Source organism: Glandiceps talaboti, chromosome 3, assembly GCF_964340395.1.
Source record: "Glandiceps talaboti chromosome 3, keGlaTala1.1, whole genome shotgun sequence".
Classification (NCBI taxonomy): Eukaryota; Metazoa; Hemichordata; class Enteropneusta; family Spengelidae; genus Glandiceps; species Glandiceps talaboti.
Window position 1 is genome coordinate 24249802 of NC_135551.1, and position 11201 is coordinate 24261002.

Here is an 11201-nt window from a genome sequence, read left to right on the forward strand (position 1 = left end):
GTATTGCGTTTAAACATGTCTGTTGTTGGTCTATAATGACTCAAATGGGGAAATTTTGAACGAAAGCTTAGCTTTTCCCTAACAAATTTGACGCATTCGGCAGTATCACAGGATACTCTGACTTGAAACTGAATAGACGCAAAAACTATACTATTACAATGTACGTCACTTCGTCGCTGTCTTCAGTTTTTATTTTTAGGAGTTATCAAAATTGTTGTGTTTTGTATTTATATACTCACACCAATACGCACGGTAGCCCTCTGCGGTAACCCTTGGTTATCCCCTTACTTTGATTTGTTGTGGAACAGGTAAACTTCACTTGACGGAATATTCGACATCAAAGATTAATGAAAACTTAGTCAAAGACAGTCTACAAGAGTATTAAAAATGCGTTGAAAAAAAGTCAAAATACTTTACTTTAGCGTTACCCTTATTGAGCATTCACAGCCTTCCAATTCTTTCGAACGTCAAACATTCGATTTGCATCATTTGAGGTGATTACAAGAATACAAGAACGCGTGAGACATGAGCGTTAAAAACTTCGATCTTCTTCTGAGTGATTTCTGAGCTTTAGAATATCATCAATACAGGTAAGTCGCACATAATAAGTATGTATGTATTTATTTGTGTGTGTGTGTGTGTGTGTAATGGAAGATGGAGATTCATTCACCATGGGGCGTACAGATGACAGCACGAATTACTTGTAATTAGAAAAGGTGGACAGGTGAATAAATGAAATGAAAGAATGTGTTGAACAATGTTCATAGTTCACTTCAGTTCAGTTTAGTTGACGGGACTAGTAATCCTTCCGTATTCTGAGTATCCCTTTCATCTGTCGTGGAGTTAAGGTTGTCATAATTGTTCACAGATGACGAAATAATGTTGTAAGGGAATTTGTTCCGCTGGTCAAAGACTCTACAATTAAAAAATAAACCTTCCCAATGTCAAGCTTTGTAGATGGTATGCATAGTTTGTGGTGGTGTCCTCTTGTTGATTGGTGTCCTCTGGCAACTGCAAACTTATTATCGACGTTTTAAAAATATTTGATCATGTCTCCAGTTTTACAGCGTTTGATTCAGCTGTTCTGTCTTTTCTCATATGTAAGGCTCAGTATTCCATCTACCACATTTTGTCCCTGATACAAAATCTCACTCCTGGAAACAGTACAGTCTGTGTTTGTCTACTTCACATTTAATTGTCTTCATTCACTTCATCAAACTATCACAGTTTTGTGACCAAAGAGTATCTTGCCTCGAAATAATTTCTCATCTCATCTCATCTCAACAACAACAACAACAACAACAACAACAACAACAACAACAACAACAACAACAACAACACATAAATAAATAAATAAAATAAAATAAAATTCCTAGCTACCTATTTCATGAAGCCATGTTATCGGAAACTACCATTTTTTTTTTTTCCTTAGACAGTGACGATAATATTTACCATAATCATAAGTTCAGGGTCAAATACGTGTAATGCTGCAGCTCACAGGAAGGAATGGAGAAAGAGTGCAACGGAAATTAAACATATAAAATGAGATTGATAGTTTGCAAAACAGATTGTGAAACACTGAGTGAGAACATGTCAGAAAGTTACTCGAAGTTGAACTATCAAAACAGTTTGTGTTAATAGTCTCTCGTTTGAATTTAACTAAGGCTATGCATTGGTGCAAATGGCCTGTTTTGTTCACATCTGTCTAGATAAGAAATGTGTTTTTTTTGTGTGTGTTTTTTGTAGGCCAGCGATGTCATGGCATACAGGGTCGGCTTTCAAATTCCCTCGCATGCATGATGGTGAAATCGTGAGCGACAACTGTCCAAGGAACTCGCTGGAAGAGAGAAGATTGAAACAACGGATAGCATGTTTGGAGAAACAACGACAAAAGGCTGTGGAATGGATCGCCAGTGAACAACATCTGCTAAAACTCAGTTTTCGTTCTCTTAAACAAACTTCTCAAGAAGGAACCAAAAGTCTTGATATGTTGTTGAATTCTCGGAACAAAACGCCGGGATTTGTTTTCTGCGCAAACGGTGATCTGAAAGCCGACGGCCGCGGAATACAATATCATCCTAAGCAGCGCCGACAAAAATCTGCTCCAGCTGGACGTTTTGTTACCTCGTGTTTGCCGACTTCAAAATCAGTGAAGACAGTCAACTCACGGGCAACGAAAAGTACAATGGATATGATTGGAGGAAAAACATTCAGTAAAGGCAACGCTGCCCAATCAAAGAGTGTGATAAATGATACAGAATACCTACAAGGGCAAAGTGACAATATGTGGGTTTTTGAACGTAAAGACCAGACAACGTTTTCTGATGTTAATGAAGAATTTTGCGAAATTTTAAAAGTACCAATTGAAGTAACTGTTGAAAATGTCTCGCGTACCGGTCAAAGCAATTATGTCTCGATCCATCAGGCTAATGAAGAACATGGCAAATCAACGAACTGTAGCTTATGTGAATCTCAAAAGAGAGAAGATGGCGAGAAATCAGAGAAAGTGAGCCAAGACGTTGCCCAGGATTCGACTGCTTCTGCAGACACCAATGACAGATGTGGTTACTACAATCCAAATGACAGGTTTGCTTTCAAACCAGGGTCGTCATATTTTGGAAAGCCATACGTTGGTCCTCGCAGTGCCAAAATGACTTCCAGCCAGGTCCGGCTAGCTTTACGGAGATCCAGCAAAGCTAACTGCGTGGCGTGCGAGGCTCGTCTGGAAAACGAAGCAAGAGAGTTGGCCGAAAAGGGAAAAGAGGCAAGACAAATTCCATGGAAAAGTAAACGTGTGCATTACACAATAAACAAGGGCACTAAAGTAATATCACAACCAGACTTCCTACATTCAACTAAAACGAATTTCAAGAATAAGAAAAAGGTAAACGAAAAACCGGCAGTCATGGCGGCAAATAAGTCATCAGACAAGAGAGGCATTTCCTTAAAGACATTTCCGTCGACAGAAATAATTGGCAACATTAAGGTGAGTTTCAAAGATCACCTATACCTTCATACTATATTTTGTATATGGAGTGTGAGTGTGTGTGTCCAGCAGACGTAACAGAAATTAAGGTACATGTATTTTGTAGTCGCTAAAATCAGATGTGTGTGTGTGTGTGTGGTGGGGGTAGGAGAGAGAGAGTGGGGGGGGGGGGCAGGGAAAGAGGAGAGGGAGGGCGACATAAATAACTTAAATGCACGTATTTTGCCAAAAAACGTCAATTATAGAGTTTTTGCAATGTTAGGATTAAATATTAGGGAGCTTCAGTAATTACAAGGGGTGGGGGAGGGCTGGGAGAAATTAGGCCCAGACTGTTGCATAAAATGTGACCCTTCCCCGACTTCATCATGTTAAAAAGTGGCCCTCAGTCAACTTTCTTTCTCTAAAACATGACCCTCTCCCTATTCAAAACATGAGTTAAATGCTGTCAGATATGTAAAAGACCTGTTTAGTACCCGAATGGCAGCAATGGGATTTGGAACCGGTGACAGCAATGGAATGACAAAACCCCCCAAAATAATGCAATACAATGAGTCAAAGTAACGTGACCATTCCCCTAATCCCAATTTCTACAATATGCCCTCCCCGGGAGCCAATTTGTGAAAAGCCCCCCCCCCCCCCTCGTAAATTCTGAAGGCTCCCTTATATGTCAAGTTCAACCAAAGTTTTATGCTCTTTCAACATTTTGGTTCAACAGACTTCATTTCTCACAACTTTCTTCCATCCTCAGGAAAATGAAAGACTGCGGACTCAAACAAAAATCAATGAATTCTTTCATCGCCTTGAGAGGGAGAAATACATTCCCAAAACAATGAGGAAAACAACGTCAATTTATACACCACCCGAACATGTTCGCTCAAAATTCTCCAAGTCTGTTTCAGAAACAAGTGGGAGTACGATGGTGAACAGCGCCAACACGCATTCACAGTCCAATGTCGATGCCATAAAGGAATGTCGTTATTTACGCATCCTTGCGAAGCCAAAATTATAATGACATAACAGATAATAAGGGGGAAAGAAAGGCCATTTCATTTACATGTAATTTATTTCTATTATACGTAAAAATAAAATACATGCACGCTTCTGCACACACAACATATCGGCACAGGGAGGATTTTAGCATACATTTATTCCTTGATATCTAAGTACAATGTCAAAGTCTTACTACATGCTATACATGCTATGCAAGTTCCTACGCAGCACTACCTTAAAAACGTCAGCCTCTACAACTTCTGGTCCAGCTTTCCAAGGTAGCGCTGCACTCAGTGGTGGCCATATTGGATTTTGTCAGAAAACCACAGTGTTCAAATATCAATAGTAAGAAATTCATCTAAAAGCAGATTTGTTAATAAACAATATGAATTTTAATAACTTTTCCTCTTCGGCGATATTTCTAGATCAAAGGAACAGATTTTGACAAGGTCCGTACAGCAACTCTGGCCGTTGGTTGACATACAAACTCCTAAATTTGTATACATATGGTGCACTAGCTTTTGGTGGAACTGTTAATAATCTTTTTGTCTAGTCAGTGCCAAAATACTTCTGTCCAAAGTGATTTGGGGTGACTTGATCAACTTCTGACGATAATACTGTCATCTCTGGATGTTTGTCAACAACTGTTCTGATAGCTGTGAATAGAAATAAGACTAATTGAAAATTTGTCACTAATTAGACCATTTTTCACTAATTGCATGCTAGGACTTTCAAAGTCAAGCTTTCCTCAAAAGTGAACTTATTTGACGAAGACTAACACTAATAGTCAATGCTTGTTGCCTGACATTTCTATGATAACAAACAACCACTTAGCTAAGACAAGCACAATCTTGAATCAGACAACAAGAAAATACTATAAAATCAATAGTTTAGTCCTGTTTTATGACTAAATATACTCATAACCTAACTGATAACTATGATAAAATATACCATAGTAAAAGAGAGTTATGGCAGCAGGTACTTTTTAAAAATCTTTCTAGTTGAAATTTTCAACTTTACTTTATTTTGGTATTTTTTCCAATATGGCCACTGAAACCAAAGGTAGTACCTTGTAAGATTATGTAAATATTTGTAAATGCATGTAAATCTTCACATCTTTATTTTATATGCCTATGATAGATATCCAAATATGGTCATGTAGGAAATGCTTATACCTGTCCTTATATGGCATTGAAATTTGCATATTTCCTATTATAGGCATGCAATGAATTCGTAAATCTTTAATATCCTTATATAGCCATATATAGACCTGATAATTCCCTGATACATTTGCATATCTTTGCATATCAAATTTCATCACTTGAATAACAAACAATAATGGATTCTGTACTAAGAAGTTCAAAGAGTTCACTCACCATGTGGTGTTGCAAATAAATTAAGAAGGATAATATCTTTGTCTTTGACACCATAATCCCTGAGAACACTGACTGCCTGGATGACAGTATTTCCTGAACCTTTTGGGCAAAACAGAAAAGTAAAATTTATCAGTCCACCCGAGCAAGAAATGCAAATTTCTTCAATTCATTTCTAGACCTTTTACATGAGTGGATAAATCTTTGCATGAGAGGATTGTGTAAAATCAACTAGAAAATATTTCAAATCTATTTAGCTTCTTCTTTGAGATCCTAAATTTGCCCATTTTTCCAATAGTTAATCGGGGCAAATTTTTGGAAAACTCTGGTAATTTACATATCACCACTTGTAATCTGAAACTTCTTGGCTGTATTTTCAGCTTGGTAGCAAGGCCTACCTTCTTATTGAATGTAGTACAGTGTGATATTTGGAAAAATATGTGGGCATTGGCAATGTCAATGCCAAGTAAGCATATCACAGTGCTATGTCATTGGATCTCCTACTCAGTAGAAGTACCCACACTGTACTGTGAAGTTGTATCACATCAGACTTGGTTTAGTTTTGCTCGCAAAATAAAACCTTGGTTGTAGATCAAATGAAGCAAAATGGGATTGATCAGCATTTTGATACAACTTACATATTTCTGAAAAAAAGTACCATGTAATGCTGCTAAGTTTGTTCAGACCATCCAGTTTTCTCTTTTGTTTATGCAAGTAAGTATACATGTTTATATTTCATTCATATTCATAAACACACATTTGTACAGAACTCCATTCAGATTGGAACTACATGACAGGGCTATGTTCCATAGTTGCTATCAAGTTGCTATGGAACTGACAAGGCTTTCCCGGTCAATCCACAGTATATCCTGGAGTTACCTGGGCCCTGCAACGCGAACACATAGCACAGTCTACCCATCAAGTCTGTAGAACACTCACCCTGGGTTTGGATCTCAGTCACAGAAAATTCCACTTCCAGTGGGATTTGAACCCATGATGACCTAGCTACTGCTAATCCTGGGTTTAACCACAACACCACAGGGAGCCAGTAAAAATAATACTTTACAAATAATGAATTACATGCACTTACTTAAAATAGGATACATTAAAAGAACTTTTCTTGTGTGTATGTCATGTGGAAGTTTGGCATAAAACACTCTGGCTTGCATTGTTTCTTCGTCACTTTTGATTAAAATTTTACCAATTCGTATTGACCTGCAGCAATCTCGTAGTCCTTGTTCCATTGCCTCACCTGGGTAATAAACAAATAACCAATCATATCACAAAGCTCAATCTTAAAGACACTGTTGCAATGCCTCACCTGGGAGATCAACATGTAGCCAATGAAATCACACACAACTCAATCTCATAGTCTTAGTTTCAATGCCTCACATGGGATAGTAACAAGTCACAATTAACTGAATAATTGTCATAAAAATTGTGTATATATTGTACCACATTCACTACCGTACAATACACACAAAATGTGGGCAATTATAGAACACTGGCCACTCAAGGTGGATAATACAAATCTGCTCTATGTTAGGGAGACAAGACCTATTTCTTTCCCAAGTCTGAATACAAATGGTAGGATAGGATCAATCCACTGTTTTACATTCTTGCCATATGTGATAAAATTACAAATCAGGTTTATGCTAGGGAGTCTAACCCTATTTCAATCCCTAACCCTAAACCCCCTAGTATGGATACTATTCATATTGAACACATATTATGCAGTCAGTCCCACTGGTTTACATTCTAATTCTGATCAAGTAGGTTCCTTCTAACATAATAAAGCTTTGCTGTACACAGATTATATTTGTGGATGATGGTCACTGCATACCACTTCTCATGATGCTAACTCCACAGTTGCCTTTCTGGAATTGGATTCCATCATAATGGCATCCAGTTGGTGTGGTAACAATAGATTGTGAGTATGGTAGTTGGTTAAGACCTTCCTCCACAACCAGCCTGATCTGCAATGAACACAACACTACATTTATACTCTTTGAATACATAGTTGTTGTTTTTGTTTCCACAGATATTAAAAAGAGACTTGGTACATTTAGATGGTTTGAAGTAAAAGTTAAGGTTTATAATGTCAGCGAATAAACAAGTTTTGAACTGTTTTCTGCACTAGGGGGACACAACCAGAAGCAAATCGGTACAAGACAGGTCAAACTATAATCAGGGATGTATAAGCTTCCAATCCCTCTGTTTATACGTCCCCCTGCTATAATACACCTTGGAATGACTCATGATGGTTGAAACAAACATGAAACATATGGCTTTAGTGTTAAGCAATTGTTTGTATACAGCCCAAAACATATGTGTGCCAAAGATGTACAGTATGGCACAAGACAACTGTGCTTTATTTAAAGTGTACAAAACAAATCTTTCCTTCGGTCTGATTTGATTTGAATTTATTTGGCAATAAAATATAGTAAACAACATACATTTAAAAGTATTGTCAAAGATAACACAACAAAGCAATTAATACTTAACAGTAACATATTAGATCACAATAAAAGTGAGTTTTCTAGAAAGTACCACCTGTGATCACGTTATGATTCAAAAGATGGTGGGGAATTTAATGTGAGAGCAGAGCTCAAAGTGAGTGCGAGCCCACTAATACGCTATTAAAAATAGCCTGGGGAGATCACTGAATTCTGTGACTACATGTAACTTACCAGCCTGTCTGCATAGAACACAAAGTCCCCTCTGGTTGTTGTACTGAAATTGTAGAACAAAAACAGATGCAATAGGTATAAATACCCAATTTCAACTTGTCCTGATGTCAGTGCATCAGATTTCTGGTCTGATTGTTTGTTGTATTTTTTCAGTATCTGTTAACATTCACTAATTGTCTAATTTTCCTACCGAAACACGGGAGGGATAAACCAAACTGAAAAGTCAGTATGTTGGATGTATGGTGTTTTTTATGTCTTAGTATTGTAACGTATCTTATAACTAAAATACTTGCACACTTAAGTCATATTGCCAAAATCTGCAAATTACTTTCCTACATGATTTTAAAAGAGTGGGAAGAGTTGAAATCAGGGCGAGTTGCAAATGGGATGAAGTGAATAGCAATCCTATCATTATCATGCTTGTGAAAGTGTCAATATTAATTATTAATTTAGAAATTAGATTTGATATATCAAAAATTTCACCCAACTTCCAAGTGAGGTAACTAAAATACTGACTGTGTTTATATTTTCACACAATGAGGAAACTGGTTACGGGTAAATATGTTAATTTTGTTTTCTGTTGATACAGATGCGAAGAAATGGTGAAAATGGTGATGATTTGAGTCTTTTGTTGTTTATGTATAGTCGATCGACATTTTCCCTTTCCCAGTCTGCACTCTGCAGTCTGTTTCATGTTTTCGAAGGTGGATGTAACAATAACATTTGAATCACTTTAAGTACATGCCTTAAAATGATAAACAGAATTCCATACTGTGGATAAATAAAAAACAGCAGACTCTATGGTATCATGATGTACTGCAGACTTGCCTGAGTGAATTCAGTGAATGGATACGTGCTATACTTACTGGTTCCGAATTACAGTTTGTAACTCCTTTATTTGGTTATTTTGCCTCAGCACTTTTACTCTCGGTCCAAACATTGCCTGATTTACGCAATTCGTCTTCCTATTGTCCGTCCCACTGCTAGCCATGTTACATTCTCCCATCGCTAGTGGCCATACACGTGTGTATCGACATCTACCACTGTCGTGTAACAAGTTTGACCTCGTGCCCAGCAACACCTTGACCCCAAAACTATGTACATCCGCTGATGTTTCACTAATAAAATATAAATCATTAAATTATTCATTACACTCAAAAACTTTAATCAAACATATGTAAAGAATATATATGACTATAAAGATAAATCACACCAATTTCTAATATAATCCAACTCTAAAAAGATATTTCGTCGACAAAACATTCTTTTTTATTACGCAGCTGTGCCCGAACTACTTTATCCATCTTGCCATAATCCCCTGCAATATGGCGACCTCCTGGTTGTCAAAAGACCTTCGGGTCGCATACAGGTATGCCGCCTGTGGCCTGTCAAATCGATCCAAAATTAAGTCAGTGCCTTTGACCTATAGAAGATCTAATGCGTTTTGTATTGCCCCCGTCACATTTTGTCAACAACAGGTAAGACTATGAAATGTAGTGTTTTACGTTCGTGTCCATGGTCGTCACTGGCTCAATGACATTGAGACTTGAGTATTGACAGTATTCAAATCGTGAGCGGCCGGAGGTATGGTGTTAGACTTGTATGTGATCATGGATGTATTAGTGAGACTAATACATCCATGATGTGATCAAGGGTAAGGTGATATATTTATGGAGGTAGAATCATGCATGCATGCATGTATATATATACACACATAATTATGTGTGTGTGTGTGTGTGTGTGTGTGGTATAACTTATGTGTATATTCAGAAGAAATAATATATATGTACAAAACAACGATGAAATCCACAAAACAAAATAATTGTGTAATGACATGTAAATTGTAATGATGTAATGTATGTGTTACATTAGTCGTTACATAACCATTGACACTGCATGTTTCCCGACCATTATCTATTAACATAATAGATCAAAATACAGTCAAAGTGATATTTTTAGTCACTATAAATGTTGTCAATTTTATTCAACTCGTACAAGTGTGTACATGTACATTTTTTTATGTATATATTATACATGGACATGTGTGTGTGTGTGTAATGTAAAATGTATATTTATACAAAATATACAACATCAACTAAAATAGTAAGGAGTCGTTACACAGTGTTTCACACTGTTGTGTACATCAGAGGAGTCACGACTGGTGATCGCAACAGAGTGAAACACTGTGTAACGATTGTGTTATCTATACCACTCTACATACATATGTATTGAACACTGTTTATGCCAGCTTAGACATTTTTCATATACTGAGTTTATATATATATTATACATGTGTATATCCAGTAAGATGATGGGAAGTAAGGATGTCAGAAATATCACAAAACTATTCTCATCTCCAATGTAAACCTAAGAAAAGAATAAGGAAAAAACTCGTAATTTATTGGTCACATTAGAAATTTGTAGTTTAGTGACTGTTGTAAATGTGGATTATTTTCCAGTTGGAAAGATATTATTCAACAGGACCAGCATGGAATGGACATAATCTCAGGAACAGAAAATTGAATAAGGTAAAAGTTTCACCAGAAATCATATTTATAGTCTTGATGGGGATATTTTTCAGAATGTTGATATAAATACAACAGGGCATGCACATTTCAGATGAAAATCTTAAATGGCTCATTGTTGTATATTTCAATATCCTTTTGTCAACAATAGGTATGCTCTCATTAATTCCTGTTTACAATTTTACCCTTTGTTGGCATGACAACAAGTGTGCACTCAGTTTTGAATTTCACTGCCATGAATTGTACTATAATGGATTTGCTCATACATTTTTATGTATGACTGTTCTCGGTTAAACAATACATGATCTAAAATGGATTGGGATATGTAGTATAGGTTTTTGGTCAAAATACGTCTAAAATGTGTGTTATAGTAGTCCACAGAGTTTGTGTTATCCTATCACAAGTTTGCAGTTATATGTAAATGTTATTGTATTTTTCAAAATGCTTTTTTTTTCTCTTGGTTATTTGTTATTAAAGTGAATTTATTGGCATGTTTACCTTCTCTATACATAGACTGCTTGGCTACCTACCATTACACCTGGGTTACAGAGGGATTGTTTCCACGGACACGGTACTGTAGCCAATGGAAATGGACAGAAAGAAGTGACAGGGTGGGAAATCATGAAAACCATGACAA

General features: G+C 36.7%; 2 protein-coding genes across 3 annotated transcripts in view; one reads left to right on the top strand and one right to left on the bottom strand.

Moving 5' to 3' along the window:
- Positions 1 to 4142: 4142 nt before the first annotated feature.
- On the bottom strand, positions 4143 to 9069 carry LOC144432825 (uracil phosphoribosyltransferase homolog). 2 transcript variants are annotated; one of them, XM_078121113.1, is made up of 6 exons: positions 8906 to 9069; positions 8040 to 8082; positions 7193 to 7325; positions 6440 to 6601; positions 5353 to 5451; positions 4143 to 4632 (listed from the first exon to the last, which is right to left on the bottom strand). In XM_078121113.1, the coding sequence occupies exons 1-6, from the start codon at positions 9043 to 9045 to the stop codon at positions 4526 to 4528; spliced, it is 684 nt and encodes a 227-aa protein (XP_077977239.1). In that variant the 5' UTR covers positions 9046 to 9069; the 3' UTR covers positions 4143 to 4525. The 2 variants fall into 2 exon arrangements, with proteins under 2 accessions (XP_077977239.1, XP_077977240.1); XM_078121114.1 differs by lacking the exon at positions 5353 to 5451.
- Positions 9070 to 9364: 295 nt separating this feature from the next.
- LOC144433251 (iron-sulfur clusters transporter ABCB7, mitochondrial-like) overlaps positions 9365 to 11201 on the top strand; it is a 13282-nt gene continuing 11445 nt past the window's right edge. Inside the window, exons 1-3 of the mRNA XM_078121560.1 lie at positions 9365 to 9517; positions 10499 to 10567; positions 11078 to 11201. The exon at positions 11078 to 11201 is cut by the window's right edge and continues 77 nt beyond it. Coding sequence (XP_077977686.1) covers positions 9365 to 9517; positions 10499 to 10567; positions 11078 to 11201 — 346 coding nt within the window. The remainder of the gene's footprint in view (positions 9518 to 10498; positions 10568 to 11077) is intronic.

Bases quoted from the DNA above. Each gene is read 5' to 3' on its own strand.
- LOC144432825 (XM_078121113.1), bottom strand. From the start codon at position 9,045: ATGGGAGAATGTAACATGGCTAGCAGTGGGACGGACAATAGGAAGACG. The intron at 7,326-8,039 runs GTAAGTTACATG...TGTTCATTGCAG, and splicing joins TGTTCTATGCAGACAGGCTG to ATCAGGCTGGTTGTGGAGGA. The intron at 5,452-6,439 runs GTAAGTGCATGT...TTTGCCCAAAAG, and splicing joins TTTAATGTATCCTATTTTAA to GTTCAGGAAATACTGTCATC.